Genomic DNA, 17,685 nt, shown 5'->3' on the forward strand with positions numbered 1-17,685 from the left:
CAAGGTGGGGGAAGGCAAGGAGCCCAGCATTCCTCCTGAAAATGCCACTGGGGGGAGCAGCAGTGACCAAATGGTGTCCCCTCCTGCCCAGGGCTGGGCACCTTGCTTCCTTTCCCTCCTTTCTCTGCCAGAGCAGCATTTGAAGGCTGCACCTGCCTATTTTTGAGGGGGTGGGAGGGGGCCCTGCTCCCACATTTGGCTACATGGTGTTTCTGCCCACTTCAGAGGGTTTTTTTTTTTTTCTCTAAAGCCTTCCCTTAATCCTTAAGCACCCTGAAGGCCGGGGTGGGAAGCAGCCTGTCCACCCTCTGTGACTGTTCCCCCTGCTCCCCCACCCCAAGCCTTACCTGCCTGGGGAGCTGGTGCAGGCAGGGCATTGCTGCAGCAGCCTGGTGCTGCCAGGGCGTGATAAATGGCCTTTTCTTGGCTCCCCGGGGGAGCATTCCTGCATCCGTCTGGGCAGAGAAATAATGTTATCCAGGAAGGACCGGTTGTCCCAGTTGCGGCCCCCACTGCACGAGCCGGGGTTGTCCTCCCAGGGCAGAGTCCACAGCCGATGGAGAGGGACGGCGATGCTCTCCCTTAGGGTCACCATGGCAAGGTGGGAGGGGGACAGGGGTGCCAGGATTCCGGCACGGCTGTCCTGGGCTGCCCGCCTCCATTTGTCTTGTGTTGGCAGCCGCTCAGGAGGGCGACTTCCCGATCCAGCTGGCAAGGGACAAAAGCAGGTGCCGAAGCCAGCACAGCTTCTGACCAGGCTGGGTTTTATTGCTGTGACCCGTCCCCATCGCTCCTTAACCCCAGGTGACAGGCTACCCGCAGACTTGCTTTCAAAGGTTGGGGCGTTCAGATTGTATCAAGGGACATTTCTGCTCTTTCCTTCTCTTTTGACAGTATCACCTCAATAAAACTGTTACCTGACAGGGTCGGCTTTCAGCAACTACTGCATGGGCACAGCTGCGGGCTGGGAGGGCAATCCTTGGTTACAGATATGATTTTCTCTAACATTTGCCTGTACTACTATTTTTCAAGGCTGACTCAACCCCAGCTTGAGCAGCAAATTTCATTATTCATTAACCCTTTCTTGACCCCTGACATACGTGGGTTTAAACCACAGCCCTGCCAACTTTTAGCTTCTTCAGCACTTTCTGCTTTGAATTTCTTCTCTGCCTGCACATTTCCCCTTGCCTGCACCCTGCTGCAGCAGGACTGAGGCATGGCATCGCAGGATTTAGCCGTGGTAATGATTGCCAGCCCCGAGCCGCTCCACTGACTGCCCTTTAGAGAGCGCAAACCCCACAGAGATACCCCAGCTCTTGGGTTGTTTTATTTTTGACTCGGCTGAGACTGTTTAACAAATCCACCTCCTTGAGCACTGAGCTGATCCCTGCACCTGCAAGATAACGCTGCTGGGCTAGGGATTGTTAAATACAGGAAAAATAGAGGTTATGGCAGATAGCACCAATATTGTTTGTGTCATGCTAAAATAAACCTACGGCTCTAAATGTTGTGGGTTGCCATCTGCAGCGGTGCCAGCATGGAGAGCTTGTGTTACTCATCCCTGTGCCCACCGGTGATCACAGTGTGCTTGAGGGAGCTCCTTGAACCAATTTGATGGCACGGGGATGATGACAAGCCGGTGATGGCGAGGGGGTGATGGAGAGGGGGTGATGGCTGCCCCTCCTGCCCTCTGCAACTTTCCCAAACCCGCCTTGCTCATTATCACGAACCTCAGCCATGCTCCAAGCAGCACCTGCCTGCCAAAAAAACAGTCAAAGCAAACAACAGCTGCGTGGGAAAACATACCTTGTCGTGCAGTTAATTCCTAAGACGGAGGGAAGCAAACACTGGGGCAGGAGTTTCCCACGGGCAGACAGCTCTCTGGCTGGGGAGCTTTTACGGGCAGGGGTGTGAGAGGGCTGCGGGGCTCCTGCAGAGAGGAGAGGGGAGTGTTGAGATGCTGGCAGCAGAAACACAATGCTCCCCAGGCTGGGTAGTGATGAATTGTACTGTTGGAGAGAAACTGGGGCTCAAATGTGAGACTAAAGGGAAAGCAAAATTTGGGAAGTATTTCTGAGATGTTGCCACGAGTTGCCTTGTCTCCCTTTTCAGAAAAGGAGCGTTTTCTGGTGAATAGGGCTCCCTCAGCTCTTGCTGTGATGACTGGGGGAATTAAAACACATGTGTTTTAGGAGGCTGCCTTGAAAATTGTTGAGGAATGGGTGAGAAAATCTGGTGTGAATGGAGCCACTTCAGCCTCCCCGGCCAGCAACAACTATAACGTTGGACTTGATGATCTTACAGGTCTTTTCCAACCTTAGTGATTCCGTGATTCTGTAAGGGGAATTATATAAATACGTACTTGAAGTTATGTAAGAATCCCTGTGCAAACACAATTTTTGTCAGCATTAAAACGTGATGTCCAAGATACTCGGGGAATGTTTGTTTTTCATAAACAAAATCATTTCCTTCTGGGAAAAGCCAGTTTGTAAAAGCAGCAGCAAACCTTCACGCCAGCCCCAGGCAAGAGGAGGCTGGGTGCTTTGTAGTCTGATCTGTGTCTGCTTCGGTACCTGGGAAGGGGATAAAGCAAAGCCTCAAAAGGAGCCCGGTGCTGGGTGGCTTTGCACAAGGATGCCTGGTGAGGAGGAGAAGGGTGAGGCCATGTGCTGCGGCTGATCCCGGGTCCATCAGGGTTAAGGCTGCTTGGCAACCCTATGGACCCTGGGCACGGCAGTGGGGTGGCAAACAGGTGGCAAAAGGGACAACACCCCCCAAGAGGGGTTTTCCCTGGCTAAGCATCCATCCTGGTGGTCACAGACCTGCAGGAGCCAGGGCCTCCCTGCGAGGTGCCAAGGGAAGCATGAGCAAGGAGGGACAGTTTCAGCAGGAACTTCTGGGAATATCTGCCTGCAACCACCCTCCTGCGTACTGCTGGGAACTGCAAATTTGGAAACACCGCGCTTGCACAACACCCTGACCGGAGCTGCCACCCTCAGCCCCGGCAGCAATAAAAAGGCAAGAGAGCAGATGCATCAGCAGAGCCCTGCGAGGAGCACATCCCTGGGTACACCAGCTGTCTGCCTGCTGCAGAGATGGTGCAAGCGACTCCCTTCATCCTGGTGCTCAGCCTGGGCCTGGTGGTTCCCGGCCTCTCTACCAGAAAGGTAACAGCAGGGCTGGGATGCATGGGGCAGGGTGGGCAGGGGGGCTGCGGCTCCTGGGGGTGCTCGCTCCTGCCACCCTGCCCGCACCCGGGCTGTGCTGCGGCACCAACTCTGAGTCCCCTCCACTCCAGTGCACGCTGACTGGGAGCTGGATCAATGACCTGGGCTCCAACATGACCATCGGGGCCATGAACAGAAAAGGCGAATTCACTGGCTCCTATCACACAGCCGTGACTGCCACCACAAATGAGATCCAGTTGTCACCACTGCAGGGATCCCAGCACCGTACAAACCAGAAGAGCCATCCCACCTTCGGCTTCACTGTCAACTGGAGTTTTTCAGGTTCTTCTCCTTTCACAGCCTCCCTGCAGTGTCTCCAAAGCTCCCCTGCCCTCCCTGCAATGTCCCTGATGCTTTTCTGCCCTCCCCTGCGGTGTCCCTGATGCTCTTCTGCCTTCCCCTGCGGTGTCCTTGTTGATCCCCTGCCTTCCCCTGCGGTGTCCCCAGTGCTCTCCCATCCCCTGTGGGGTCCCTGATACTCTGCCATCCTTGACCCCAGAGCTCCTTGGCTGGTGTCACCTCCCAGTCCAAGGTTGCAGAGGATGCGCTGGGGGCTGAAGCCTGCTGCTGTCTGCCCCTCTCCACACGAGACTCCCAGCCCTCTGACCCCTCCTGCCTGCTTGCCCCATCACCGCTGGCCCCAGGGAGCAGGGACAGCCTGGGTCCACTGTCCCCTGCGCTGGGGCAGACTGCAGGGCCACGGCTCGGCACTGACCTGCCGCCCTGGCCACACTCACCTCCACCTCCTGCCCCATCCCCGCAGACTCTGTCACTGTCTTCACGGGCCAGTGCTTTGTGGACGAGGAGGGAAAGGAGGTTTTGAAGACCATGTGGCTCCTGCGGTCACACGTGGACAATATCAAGAATGACTGGAAAGCCACCAGGTGAAGCCCCCTGTCCCTCCCCTGCGCAGGTCCCCTGTGCATCTCCGGGTGGGTCGGGGCTCTCCCGCCCCGTGGAGCTCAGCGCCCGGCAGAGCTGCTGCCAGCGTGGGGACACCGAGGATGGTGTACTCGTGCACCGCCTCCCCTGCGGTCCTACCAAGGTGCAAACACTGCTGGGGGGTGGGACGGGGCTGGGTGTGTGTTCGGCACTGGAAATGTGCATTTGCCCTGTGCAAAGGTGTATTTCCCACCCTTATGTCTCCTTCCTCTGTGTCCCCACAGGGTCGGCACCAACGTCTTCACCCGCCTGCACTCGCAGAAGGAGTAAGGGTGTCAGCGCGGGGGTTCCCGGGCTGGCGGCAGCACTGGGGGTGCGGACCCCCCCCTCCTGCACCACCACCTGCTTTTCCCAATAAAGCTTTGCTGCAAACACCCACCCGGCTCCTGTCGTGTCATGGCTCAGTGCCCACGTTCCCCCATCCCCCCCACGGCATCCCATGGCCTCTCCTGTCACCGTTCCCGAGGCCCGGTGTGTGTCACCTGCCGTGACCCCACCACGGTCTGGGCTCCTCCATCGCAGCCCCCACCGCCCCACCGTGCTCCGTCGGGACTCTTGCCTTGCGTGGGGGAGCAGGACCCTGCTCAGTCTGGCGTGGTGGCTGGTGGCCCGTTTCCCACCAGGGTGGCCCTTGGCAGGAGGCCCGGCATGGGCGGCCGCTGCCCGTCCACAGCCCCCTCCCTTATAAAAGGGGCCGAGCAGGCGCGGGGCAGCAGCGCAGGCAGAGCCCGGGCACCGCGCACAGCCGCCAGCGCTGCCACTGCCGCCATGGGGAGCCTCAGCTGCTGCCTCCTGCTCGCCCTGGCCATGCTCGGCTCCCTCGCTGCTGCTGCCAGGAAGGTAAGGTGCCTGTACCACCGGTCCCAGCTGCCGTGCAGAGGGGCCGTGCCAGCCCCAGATATGCGGGGCACGCATCCCACTGCCCAGGCAAGCTGGAGGGGTAGCCGTGGCTCGGCACTGCCCCAGGCGCTGGCACAACCCCTGGTCCCCAGTGCAATCTGCAGGGCCTGTGGAGGAACGAGCTGGGCTCCAACATGACCCTCTCAGCCATGGACGCGGCCGGGACCTTCTCGGGCTCCTATCATACCGCCGTGGCGGCCACCAACAAGCAGATCCTGGTGTCACCCCTGCAAGGGGCCCAACAGCACCCCGGTGCTAAGGGGCAGCCCACCTTCGGCTTCACAGTGCAGTGGCAGTTCGCAGGTACAGCGGTACCCGCATGGCATCCCGGGACAGCCAGCAATCCCCTGCCCATGCCGGGAGCGGGGTGCCCCGCAGCTGGTCCTCCATATCCCCCGTGACACCCAGAGAAACCCTGGCTGTGGCCACAGACCGGACACAAGCACTGGCTCCTGCCGTGGGACGTGGCGGGGGGAAGGCTGTCTGTCTGGGGTGGGTGGCAGGGGTGTCTGTCTGTCTGGGAGAGGTGGCAGGAGTGTCCATCTGTCTGTCCAAGGGACACGGCAGGTGTGGTGCCCATCTATCTGTCCAGGCCACCCATCTGGGCACTGAAGCAGGGAGGTCCATCTGTCTGTCCAGGGCGCGTGGCAGGGGGTGTCTGTCTCTCTGTCTGTCTGCCAGCATCAGGTAGCCGAGGTTCCCCTGTCTGGAGGCACAGGCTCTGAGCCCCCTCTGCCTGACTTGAACCCCACCAGACTCCACCACCGCCTTTGTGGGCCAGTGCTTCGTGGACCACCGTGGGAAGGAGACGCTGGAGACCATGTGGCTCCTGCGGGAAGAGGTCCCATCCCGCAGGGATGCCTGGAAAGCCACCAGGTGAGCCCTGACCCTGCCCTCCCACTCCACAGCCCTGCCTCTCCTCCTGCTGACATAGCTTCCCTGCAGGGTTGGCACCTCCATCTTCACACGCATCAAGTGATTGGGGACAGGGACCGGAGCTGCCTGCACCGTGCTGTCCCGCCTGCATCCCCGAGGCTCTCTGCTGCCTCGGTCCAGGGCTGGGTTCCTGCCTGCTCCCAGCATCCTGGCTGGGAAACACACCCTCACCCTGCCCTGCTTCCTTCCAGTGCCTCCCAGTCCATCCCAGCAGCCTGCTGGCAGGGCACCCACCCCCCCCCCCACCCCCCCCCTCCCACCCCGTTCCCAAAGCTTGCTGCTCCCGCACGTGGAGCCAAATAAACCTTTCTCCACCTAGCAGAGAGCCGTGCCCCGTGTGTCTCTGGGGTGAAAAGAAGCCACTCTGGCCATGGGCAGGGCAAGGTGGGGGGTGGACGGTGGCTTGGGGAGGGCAGGGTGGTGTTTTGAGGGACTGGGAGGGACGGGGCTGGGGGACAAGGGGAGGACAACAGCTGGGTGATCCCACTTCCCAGTCATAGCTTCAGGCCTCAGCAGGTGCCTTCTTGCCCGAGCACCCATTTGGGGCATCCACAGGGACCCTGCAGTGGGTGGCCCCGGGGCAGCATCCCTGGTGTGGAGCAGCAGGATGCCCCACAGCTGGGGGTCAGGGTGAAGGCTGCATGCAGGCAAGTCAGCATGCTCACCTGGCTTCAACCTGCATCTCTGCACCCCAGTCTGCCTCATCTTCCCATTAAACTCCATTTCCAGCTGCTCTTCTGGGTTGGGGGACTTGGTCCTGGGTGCACATATGGGGGATGGCTGGGTACCAGTCCCATAGAGGGGACCACGGTCATGAGCTAGGAGCCTGCAGTGTTGGGGTGGTTCAAAGTCCAGGCTGGATACTGGAGGGACCAGGGGAGGGACCTAAGGCTCCAGGAGCAGCTACTGGGCAAACTGGGTGGCTAAGGCCAGATACTGGAGAGATCCCTGCTGTATACAGGTACATATGCATGTATTCCCCTCTAGCTGTCTGTCACCCCATTAGCCGGAGGGTGCAACAGGATAAGGCTCCTTTCAGGTGCTCAAATCCACAGGACAACATTGCCTGTACATTAAACGTTATTTTATCCGCTCATTAGGAAAGAAAACAAAGAAACACATCAAACAAGGGCCCAATGCCCTTTGCACGGACCCGTCTAACATGTGAACTCACTAATTCATCACTTCAGCAACTCATGAAGTTTCTAACTCAAAAGTTCCCTAATCCATAGCTCCTAACTCAGGTGCCCCTGAGTACCCCCGGGGAGAAGCCGTGCAGGCAGGGAGAGGCATGAAGGGTTCGAAGGAGAGTGCTGCCTGGGGGGTGCAGGGCTGCCAGGGGAAGAGACTGCCAGATTGTTGTCCCTAAATCAGGGTTCTTCACCCCGTGTACAAAATGCCAATCAACACACTGAGTCGAGATACTTGTCTTCATTGCCAGCCTGCAGACTGGGGTGCCGTCCATTTAACATCAGCCAGCACACCTCTCAGAGACACACAGCGTCTTTTATACAAAACAGTAACAAAGAAAGAATCACATTACAATAACTGATTGGTCACTCATACTAAAGTCCATCTGCGCATGTCTTAATTTTAATGTAACTCATTATACTAAGGTGGACTTATATTTGCATTTAAAATCTCCTCCTAGGGGTGTGGTTTTTAGTATTAAAATTACCTGAGGTTAGCTTAGGATACAAGCCTTGGTTAAATTCCATAATACTTCTCTATAACAAATCATATATCACTACACAACATTACACACACTAAGTAGATTATTGTATACTTGAAAGGTCCGTGTACAGTAGCATTGTCTTGATCAGGATACGTAACCTAGTTACCAGAGTGAGTTTCCATCTCTGTCCTCAAGGATACCTGAATTCCATTGCTATAATCTGGTTCCATATACAGCAATTTCCCCCCTTTTGATATTTGTGATTATGTTTTACAATTCCCATAAGTCTCAACCTCCTTAATCTCCCATTTCCTTCTGTTCTATCTTTTCAAAAAAGGGGTTAATTTCTTTTTGCACGATTAAAACATTATTTGAAGGCTTTTTCTTAAGAGATTATTTCAGCCAATCAGAACACAAAGGTAAGCATTGCATCATGCAACAGCTAATCATAATCATAAATATTAGGAGGAGGCCGGCTATAAACAGCTGCTTTAACCGTCCAAAATCGGGCAACTGTGAAGTCAACCAAGAAAAATCTAAGCCTTCTCTCTCTTTGGTGTTTCTTTTAGTCTTTGGCTAATTCTTTCAACCGTTGGATCTTTTCTTCTGTGATCTGAGAATCATCTGTCAAATTAAAACAATACATTCCTTTAAATTCCTCGCATCCATGGATATGTCTTGAAAGCAGATAGTTGATAGCTGTTTGATTTTCCCATGTGGCTTCTCTAATTTGTGTCATCTCCTAAGGCAGCAAGCGCCTCGGAAGTAAAGTTAATACTGTTGACTAATTCACAAGCTGGTCTCTTTATAGTATATAGATCCTTGCAACTCCAGATGCAAGGATCGCAGCTGCCGTGATTTCATTAGGGGTCCATAATGCTAGTTGAGAGTTACAATCTGGAGACAGAGTAGAGACTTGTCTCTTCCGCCTTATGGTTCTCTTTTCATTTAAGTCTTCCTTTTCTTGGTAACATTGCTGTTAACCTTCCCATTGCACATGGTCCTCCAGTGATGTTTGCAGGGATATAGGTATATCCTCTCCCTCCACAGAGAAGAAACCATCCTAATGGCAATTTAGTATGGGCCCAAGCATAACTCATTACTTCAGTTTTATTACCTTTCAATGGGGGCTTGAATATTGAAAGATTTTCACATTTAGACTGTGGGGTGCAGTTCACAAACCGAACGCAACTTTCAGCCAAAAACATGCCCTTAACTTTCACTCTTAGCACAATTTTTTCCCTGATTTTAGTTGTTTTTCCCCAATTATACATGCAGCTTTATGTCATATTGATATTAAAAAATCTTAAAATGGAATAATTTTTCAAAAGCATCCGAGGAGCAGGTACTCCTAACAGGCAGGAGGTGAAAACTTCCTCTACTGAGGTTCCACTGGCTAGGCAGAGGGTGGTGGTATTTATCACTATTCTGGCTGGGCTTTCCCAAACATTTTCAGATCTACCCCATTTTTGGAACAACATAATTGTGCCTCCAACCTCAAAAAGAAACAGAAACAAATAACTTCTCATTTTGCAACCCGACTACACAATAGTACAGTCTTCAAAGGTCCCTCAGGAATGGCTCTCCACTTGTCTTCAGGTTCTGGTGGAGAAGCTGGTTTGACTCGCGTGTAGTGGACCCAGGAGTTGATTCTTTCTACCTTCACAGCGGTATAGGTGGTCGGTAGGATTGTAGAGGGTCCTTTCCACTTCTCTCTCAGCAGCTCATCTTTCCAGGTGTGAGTATAAACCAAGTCTCCAGGTTGAAAATTGTGTACTGGCGAGGGGCAAAGGATTTTACTGGTTTGGTACCTGTGTAAGGATGACAGAACGTGTGAAAGAGACAGCAAATAATTTTTCAACATTCCTTCCCCTATAACATGCGTTTGGTCACTTCGGTTACCTGTGCTTCTGACTGGATACAGTTTTCCGTATAATATTTCAAAAGGGTTTATTACTTCCCTTGCTTGAGGGGTAATTCTGCTTCTCATTAAAACATCCACCCACGTAAGCTGAGTTTCTTGACATGATTTTGACATGTGCCTCTTAAGGGTCTGGTTCATTTTTTCTATGTTCCCACTAGACTGTGGTCTCCATGGGGTATGTAAATCCCATTTAAATCAGAGAAATTTTGATACTCCCTGAACCACTTCTGAAACGAAATGAGGCCCATTGTCAGAAGACATTGCTTTCGGAATTCCAAATATAGGGATTATTTCCTTTAATAATGCTTTAACAACCTCTCTAGCCTGATTGGTGTGGCAAGGGAAAGCTTCTGGCCATCCTGAAAATGTATCTACTAACACTAGTAGATACTTATATTGTTTATATTTTGGCAGCTCAGTGTTCCATGGGGGTTATTCCTCTTTTCACGTCACCTGCAGGAAGTTTTCTCTGTATTTTGGGATTATTTACACAACAGTTCGGCATCTTCTTACTATTGCATCTGCATTTGTTTGCATCTTTGGTCCTATAGCATGTCTTTTAACACTGCTTATCATAGCATCTGCTCCCACATGAGTTTCTTCATGCAACTGTTTGAGGAGGGCTTCCATAATTTTGGTTGTGCTGAGGACCTGCTGATTCAGAGTTACCCACCATCCCTCTGAATTTTTTGAACACTTTAACATTTCTGCTAATCGGTCATCTTTTTCAGAATATTCAGGGGGTTTCATGTCAGTTTCTCTACCGGGCATGAAGGCTCCAATCACACATCCACGTAAGGCAGCTTTCTTTGATGTTAAATCAGCTCTTCTGTTTCCTTCCATTATTTCTCCTTGTGCTTTCTGGTGGGCTTTGCAATGGATTATCGCTACTTCTTGTGGTTCTAAGACTACCTGTAACAATTTTATGATTTCCTGTCCATATTTTATACCGCTTCCCCATGAATTCAGTAACCCCCCTTCTTTCCAAATTGCTCCATGAACATGGATGCGTACAGAAGGGTTAAAAGATGGAATTTTGGTCTGTGGATGGACACTGTCTGAGAAGTAGACAGCTGAGAAAACCGCAACATTGGGTGAGAAGTAGATAGCTGAGACAACCGCAGTCAGCACAAGAAAACAGATGGTTTATTGCCTAGTGTTTGAAATGATGACCATAGAGATAAGGAGGCTGAGCAATACAGGGGGAGGACAGGGAGGATGTGCAGTGGTGAAAGAATACAAAGCACAGTTCATAATTTTGCTTGCCTTATAACATCTTGCTATTGGCTTGAGCGTGGTTGATACGTGACTGATGGATTATGGTAATACGCTGCGTGTACAAAGCCTACAAACCAATAGACAGGACAGCTATGGCGTGTGCAGCGCACCTGACCAGCGGGCACATGCGCCATAGGCTCCCTACGTTGAGAGTTGGCAACTGAGTGTGTTTCGGCACCCGCTGGTCACGTGTGTCGAAATCCGTTCCTCTGCAAATGTATAAATACCGGGATCTCCCGAAGAGCAGTGGGCCGGTGTACGGCGAGGTCACTGTTGCCTCCGTGGGGATGCCCACGTAAAGCTGGCACCTACCGACCACTGGGCTGAGCGCGCGGTGCAAGACGACACAAGAATGTACGGACAGTCCATCTTCCTCATGGTCCTCAGGTCGGTAAGACAATCGCTTTGCAAGATGCCCTTAGTGTAATGCGTGTCTGTAGTTAATAAAACGCTTGGGGTTTTTTTTATTATTTTTTCCTCATAGTCTGTGTATATGTCTTTACCTTTCTCGGGAATCCTCGAAACCGCTCTAAAACAATGGACAACACCAAAGGCATATTTAGAGTCTATATGTATGTTGACTTTTAAGTTTTTTCCTATTTCCAGGGCTCTAGTCAATGCGATGATTTCTCCTTTTTGAGCTGAGGTATTTTTGGGCAGTGGTTTGGCTTCTATCTCTTTCCAAAGAGTTACCACAATGTATCCAGCATTGCTGTAGTGTCAGCTCTTATTAATATGTCATCAACATATTGTAACAGGGTTATGTTGTTATATTTACCTTGCCACTGTTCCAATTCTTTTGTAATATATTACTGAACAGAGTAGGGCAGTTTTTAAATCCTTGAGGGAGCACAGTCCAACACAGACGTGCCTTTCTTCCTGTTGTGGGATTCTCCCATTCAAAGGTGAAGATTGTTTGGCTTTGTTCGTCCACTGGGATACAAAAAGCATCTTTGAAGTCCAAAACAGTAAAATAGCATTTGTTTCAAGTACCGAGGCTAGGAAAGTGTAAGGATTTGGTACAGTAGGATGTATGTCCACGTTTATTTGATTTATTGCTCTTAAATCCTGTACTAATCTATATTCTTGAGAACGAGGCTTCCTTACTGGTAGAATAGGAGTATTAAATTCAGATTGACATTATCTAAATAGTCCATATTGCATGAAAGTATTTATCAAGGGTTCCAATCCTTTGCATGCTTCCAATCTGATAGGGTATTAGTTTACCCTCACAGGGCTTACTCCTGGTTTAAGCTCAATTTTAATTCTTTGCTTTACCTGGCTTCTTTGAAGGCCCACACCAAAGGAATTACCACGTTCAATGCTGTGTCCAGGATGTCATTTTCAGGTTCCTCCGAGGTATTATCTGCCAGTAAGCAGATCTGAGCCTTCCATGTCATCTCTCGAGGGACATGCAGCTGGACAGAATTCTCAGAGAAAGTTACTTGAGCATTCAATTTGCAAAGTAAATCTCGTCCTAACCAAGGAAGGGGACACTCTGGCATGTATAGAAACTTGTGAGTCAGTTTAGTGTCTCCAATTGTACATTCCATATGTTGTAAGAATGGCCACAAAATTTTTCTTCCCGATGCCCCTTGTACAGTAGCATTGTCTTGACCAGGATGCGTACCCTAGTTACCAGAGTGAATTTCCATTTCTGCCCTCAAGGATACCTAAATTCCGTTGCTGTAATCTGGTTCCATATACAGCAGAATGGGGCAGGGACTTTGGGACAGAGAGCACAGAGCGCCCCGGGGAAAGTGTCAGGACCTGTCCACCATCCTCTTCCTCTCATGGTGTGCTCTCCCTTCCCCAGCCTTCCTCAGCCTCTGCTCCACTCCCTCCTTCCCTGCTGGGCTCTGGGACTGCTCTCAGATTCCACGGCTCCTCAAGAGTGGATGGACCAGACCCTATCTGCAGTATGCCTGTACCGGTCAAGCCCCACTGGCTGACATGCCTGGTGATTCAGCTTTTGATCAAAAGACACCCCTGTATTCTCATCCTCACCCCTGCATCCCCATCTTCACCCCCACATCCTCACCCTTACCCTGCATCCTCATCCTTATCCCTGCATCCTCATCCTCACCCCTGCCTGCATCCTCATCATTACAACCGCATTCTCATCCTCATCCTCACCTTTGCACCCTCATCCTCACCCCTGCACCCTCATCCTCACCCCTGCCTTCCACACACAGCCCCTCAGTTCAGCCCTGCTGCATACTGGCATCCTTGGCACTGCCCTGACTACCCTGTGCTCGTTATCATGCTCACCCTCCCCAAACGCCTGCTGTGGCTGTCACCAGCAGTGTGAGTGGGTCCCAAACAGTTCTCCAAACAGTCTGTGAGGTTAAAGCCTCAGGGCACCAGTGTGAGTGGGAGGATGAGGCTGGGAGCCCTGGTGGGAGAGCCCACCAGGGGATGCAGGGCCACCAAGAACCATGTGGGACACCCGGGGAGTAAGACTTCATTTCTGTGCTTTCATCACCCCCACGGCTGAGAATTCCCTGTCCCTTGCAGTCTCCTGAGGCAGTCCAGGGGATAGGAGGTGTCAGCAGCCTGCTTGCTAAACGGGGTACAGAAACAGAAAGCAAACCCATAGGGTTTACAGGAAACCAGCACTGACAGTGTCACAGCCATCGCCCCCCCAAGCCACCCTTGTCAGCTGCCCCAAACATCCCTGATCCTGGCCCCGCTTCCCATGCGGCCCCATCCTTGATCCCTCAGCAGCTGTCCTGTTCCCCTGCAGCAACAGCCCACCCTCGCTCCGCTCCTGCCCCAGCGCTCACTGGCCTTTTGCTCTCACCTGGTACTTGTGACCAGGGCTGCCCTGGGGTTTTCCTATTGCTGTTGGGGCACGTTGGCTTCCTTTGTCTGCCAAATCCCTGGAGCCACTGCAGACCACCAGCTGTCCACCCTCGCACTGTCCTCGCCACTCTCTGTCCTTCTGTCCGTCCCCTGTAGTGATCAGGGGGCGTTTTGGGGTGCCGGGGCTCCTGCAGGGCGGGGGGTGAATCCCAGGCACAGCCCTCTGCCAGGGAGGGACCCGGGACACTGGGACCCGGGCCAGGCACCCGCAGGCTGGGCCATGCCAGCGGGCAGCTCCAGTCAGCCCTGTCCCCGTGCCCATCCCGTCCCCGTGCCCATCCCATCCCCGTCCCTGTCCCGGCCCCCATCTCCGTAACCATCCCCCTCTGTCCTCATCCCCATCCCCGCTCCCATCAACATCCCCGTCCCCATCCCCCTCCTCGCCCCTGTCCCCGTCTCCATCCCCATCCCGGTCCCCATCCCCCCCGCCGGTGCTGCTCGGGCCCTTCCGGGAAAACAGCGGCGGGGCCGGGCTGAGCTATAAAGGGACGAGCGGCCCCGGCGCGGCGATATTCGGTTTCGCCGCCGCATCCCGATGAACCGCCGCCTCCTCTCCACCCTCGCCGTACCCATCGGCGTAGCCCTGGCCGCGTCCGTGGCGGGGAGCCAGGTGGGAGCAGGGGTGTGCGTGGGACCACCTGCTGGGGGACACGCGTGGGAAAATCGGCCCCGGGGGGGTGGTGCACCGGGTCACGCGTGGGGATCCCTGCATCCGGGGAGGGACACGCGTGGGCGATCCACCCCGGGGGGGGGCACATGTGGGAGTTGCAGCGCTTGGGGGGGGAGGGACGCTCATGGGAGACCCACCCGTGGGGGGGATCCCCGGCAGAAGGAGGACCCCCTGCGCTACGGGGGACACTGACTGGAGCTCCTGCCGGGCAGGGGGTAATGCTCCGGGGCTGTCCATGTTCCCTCGAGGCATGTGCATGGAGATCCCTTCCCTGGTGCAGGGGGGCATGCATGTGGGGACCCCTGCCACTGGGACATGCAGGGGTATTGGGGCAGGTGTGACCTGGGGACCATGTCCCAGGCTGTGGCTTGCCCCTGGCAGGGGAGGTGCAGTATGGGAGAGGACAGGCAGTGTTTGGAGCAGGAGCCAGAGCCTTGCAGGTGGGATGCTGCAGGGCACTGGCTGTGCCACCTCCTTGGCCATGTGGGAGACCACCATGAACCCAAGGGCTCTGCCCATCCCTGTGGGCTCTCCACTCGTGCCACACATTGGTGCCAAGCATGGCACACACTCCCGACACACACAGGCAGGCGTGTCCTGAGGTCGCACAGCTCACCTGGCAGGGCTGGAGCGGGGGTCCTTGCCTGTATTCCTTCTGCTTGGCTTACCCCAGCTCTTGGCCTTCCTGACATGGCTGAGATGGCTCTGACTTCATAAATCACGTCTCTTAAAAATGAGTGCCTGAGCACTTGTCGGGCTCCAGAGACACTGTGCTGTGCCGCTGCCCACGGCTTGCCCCTGTGTTTTCTTTCTTTTCCAAGACCTTCTGCCAGGCAGCCGAGATCCCCAGGGAGGAAAAGGCTGGCACGAAGGAGGCAAAGGTGACCAACACCAAGTGGTGGCTGAGCCACGAGGAGAAACACCCCACAAGGAAGAGCAAGGTGAGGCCGGCACCCCGTGGGCATTGGGGAGGCACCGGCAGGGGACTGAGCCCAGGGCGCAGGGGTAGGGGCTGTCTGCAGGTGGCCCCTTGGGACACGTCTGCTCATAACCCCAGCAGTGCAACCTGACTGGCTGGTGGGAGAACGAGCTGGGATCCAGGATGCAGGTGTCCACAGTTGACAGCGAGGGCAACTTCGCCGGCGAGTACTACACCGCTGTGTCGAGCGCCCAGAAACCCATCAAGCCGTCCCCCCTCGTTGGCTCCCAGCACTTGGATAAGGATGGGCAGTGCACCTTTGGCTTCGTTGTCAACTGGAAGTTTTCTGGTTGGTAGCTGCAGTGACAGCTGTGTCTGGATGGGGTGGTGGGATGGGGAGGGGAGCTCAGGCAGGGCCCAGAGCCCACCCCAATTCCTCTGTCCTCTCTCCTGTCCCCTGTCTGTACTTCCCTGATCTCTCCCCACTCTGGATGGTGCCTGCAGACAGCAGGACACCTCTTGAAACACTGTTCGGGCTAGGCAGCATTGAGAGTTGCTTTGACAGCATCTCTGCCACAGAGCATTTCCCTTCAAACATTGGGACCCACTTGGGCTCCATGAATATTAAACCTGCTGGTGCTTGTGAAGCCCCAAAAGCAGCTGGGGTCCCACTGGGATGCTAACAGCCACTGCTCTCCCAGACTCCACAGCTGTCTTTGTGGGCCAGTGCTTTTCTGGGGACAATGGGGACGATGTCCTGCAGACCTCTTGGCTGCTGCGGGAGAAGGTCGACTCCCTGCACAGTGACTGGAAAGCCACCAGGTGAGTCAAAGGACACCCGGCCCGGCTGGGACTCCTGCCCCTCTGCCAGCTGGGCACCGATAGGCTTCTGCTTCCCTGCAGGACTGGCCGCAACATCTTCTCTCGGATGGGCTGAAAGAAGGAGGGAGAACCCTCTCGCTCTAGCCAGGCTTGGGAGACCAGGAGACCTTTCAGCAGCATCAGTGTGTTCCAGCTCTGAGGGAAGATGTCCCCCAAAACCAAATAAAATTGATTTTTTTTTCCTTTAAACTCAACCTTGTGCAGTCTGTGGATATGTCCTGGGGAAGCTGGGCTAAAACACTGCGGTGGGTGTGGGGTGAAGTTCTCACCCTGTTATTCCAGGATGAGAGTGGCCCCAAGAAAGCCCCTTTTCCAGCCCAAATGGGATGGTGCATCCCCAAAGTGACCCTCTGACACCAAGCACAGCCAGCATTGCCTCTTTTCTGCTCAATGCTGGGCAAGTGTGACGGGAGGGTAAGCTGGGGGGGCCTTCTGCACCCCAAAAAGCTGGCTGAGAGTCCCCCCAGCTCCAAGGCAGCCCTCAGGCAGGCAGGTGCGGGGCTTGGCTATGTCCATACTCCTGCCAAGCAGTGAGGGCTGCTTTATAGTGGCAGCACAGCACTGGTAGCTGCAGCACATCCAGGCCCAAAAGTCTTCCTAGGGAAATGTGTGTGATTTACTGGAAAGTGGACATCCAGCAAACCCAGCCCCAAACCCCTGCCTCCTAGACTTTGTGACTTACTGTAATGGGCAGTGCCAGTGCTGCCTGAGTGACCCCTCCCAGCTGAAATGCATGATTTCCAGGAAACTCAGCTCCGGGTGTGAATCTGAAACTTGTTCCTCAAGCTGTCCAGTCCGCAAATAACACCAGATGGTGGTGCACACCCCATGCTGGCACCCTGCATCGGATCTGAGCAGCCTAGACGCAGCTGTCAGGGTTGCTACCTCCTACTGCTCCCCTGGTTTTCCTGCCATGAATGCCATGGGAGAGCTTTGCTGACAGCATTCATGGCTTTAGCAAGTTTTCCACCTGCTCTGTGTTCTAGCCCACCTCTTTGCAGAATTGCATGTGGTTTGCTTTTCACATTTTTCTCTCTTAGGTCCATCTTCTGTTTCTGGAGCGATGCTGCTGTTTCCTTCTCGCTGCCTCGCTGGAATTTCTCCAGCTTTTTCAGTTCCCTTACAGCCTTTATGAGCAGAATGCCTTTACACCAGCCCTCTGCTATGGTGTCCTTTGGTCTGCGTAGCCTTTTACCTGCTTTAGAGGAACCTGAGAATTAGGAAAGAGAGTGGCAGAGTTACCACAGGACTCTGCTGTGTAGCTGTACCCTGCCCAGCCTCAAAGAACCATGCGTGGGGCATTGCCTCCCACGGGGTCTGTGCATGGGAGCACCATGCACTGGGCATCATCTCCACAGGACAAGCAAATTTTAATATCTACATATCTACCAGAAAAGCCCTTCTGCTCTGACCAGAATGATTAATTCTGGGGTGCCCAAGAGCTCCTGCTGCAGTGACAGCCACATC

General features: G+C 54.0%; 3 protein-coding genes across 3 annotated transcripts; all 3 read left to right on the forward strand.

Annotated features, from left to right (window-relative positions):
* Positions 1-3,074: 3,074 nt before the first annotated feature.
* Positions 3,075-4,464, forward strand: LOC104263389 (avidin). The gene is made up of 4 exons (XM_059833340.1): positions 3,075-3,167; positions 3,299-3,509; positions 3,991-4,111; positions 4,394-4,464. Exons 1-4 carry the CDS (start codon positions 3,096-3,098, stop codon positions 4,437-4,439), a joined length of 450 nt encoding a protein of 149 aa, XP_059689323.1. The 5' UTR covers positions 3,075-3,095; the 3' UTR covers positions 4,440-4,464.
* A 473-nt stretch (positions 4,465-4,937) lies between these two features.
* On the forward strand, positions 4,938-6,048 carry LOC132320769 (avidin-like). Its single transcript, XM_059834144.1, has 4 exons — positions 4,938-5,009; positions 5,162-5,372; positions 5,825-5,945; positions 6,015-6,048. Exons 1-4 carry the CDS (start codon positions 4,938-4,940, stop codon positions 6,046-6,048), a joined length of 438 nt encoding a protein of 145 aa, XP_059690127.1.
* An 8,234-nt stretch (positions 6,049-14,282) lies between these two features.
* Positions 14,283-16,316, forward strand: LOC104264207 (avidin). Its single transcript, XM_059834082.1, has 5 exons — positions 14,283-14,357; positions 15,239-15,358; positions 15,475-15,685; positions 16,038-16,158; positions 16,240-16,316. The coding sequence occupies exons 1-5, from the start codon at positions 14,283-14,285 to the stop codon at positions 16,271-16,273; spliced, it is 561 nt and encodes a 186-aa protein (XP_059690065.1). The 3' UTR covers positions 16,274-16,316.
* The last annotated feature ends 1,369 nt before the right edge of the window (positions 16,317-17,685 follow it).

The sequence above is a fragment of the Gavia stellata genome, chromosome Z (genome assembly GCF_030936135.1).
Source record: "Gavia stellata isolate bGavSte3 chromosome Z, bGavSte3.hap2, whole genome shotgun sequence".
Lineage (NCBI taxonomy): Eukaryota > Metazoa > Chordata > Aves > Gaviiformes > Gaviidae > Gavia > Gavia stellata.

Bases quoted from the DNA above. Each gene is read 5' to 3' on its own strand.
- LOC104263389 (XM_059833340.1), top strand. From the start codon at position 3,096: ATGGTGCAAGCGACTCCCTTCATCCTGGTGCTCAGCCTGGGCCTGGTG. The intron at 3,510-3,990 runs GTTCTTCTCCTT...CCATCCCCGCAG, and splicing joins TGTCAACTGGAGTTTTTCAG to ACTCTGTCACTGTCTTCACG. The intron at 4,112-4,393 runs GTGAAGCCCCCT...GTGTCCCCACAG, and splicing joins AATGACTGGAAAGCCACCAG to GGTCGGCACCAACGTCTTCA.
- LOC132320769 (XM_059834144.1), top strand. From the start codon at position 4,938: ATGGGGAGCCTCAGCTGCTGCCTCCTGCTCGCCCTGGCCATGCTCGGC. The intron at 5,373-5,824 runs GTACAGCGGTAC...GAACCCCACCAG, and splicing joins AGTGCAGTGGCAGTTCGCAG to ACTCCACCACCGCCTTTGTG. The intron at 5,946-6,014 runs GTGAGCCCTGAC...GCTTCCCTGCAG, and splicing joins GATGCCTGGAAAGCCACCAG to GGTTGGCACCTCCATCTTCA.
- LOC104264207 (XM_059834082.1), top strand. From the start codon at position 14,283: ATGAACCGCCGCCTCCTCTCCACCCTCGCCGTACCCATCGGCGTAGCC. The intron at 14,358-15,238 runs GTGGGAGCAGGG...TTCTTTTCCAAG, and splicing joins CGTCCGTGGCGGGGAGCCAG to ACCTTCTGCCAGGCAGCCGA. The intron at 15,686-16,037 runs GTTGGTAGCTGC...CTGCTCTCCCAG, and splicing joins TGTCAACTGGAAGTTTTCTG to ACTCCACAGCTGTCTTTGTG.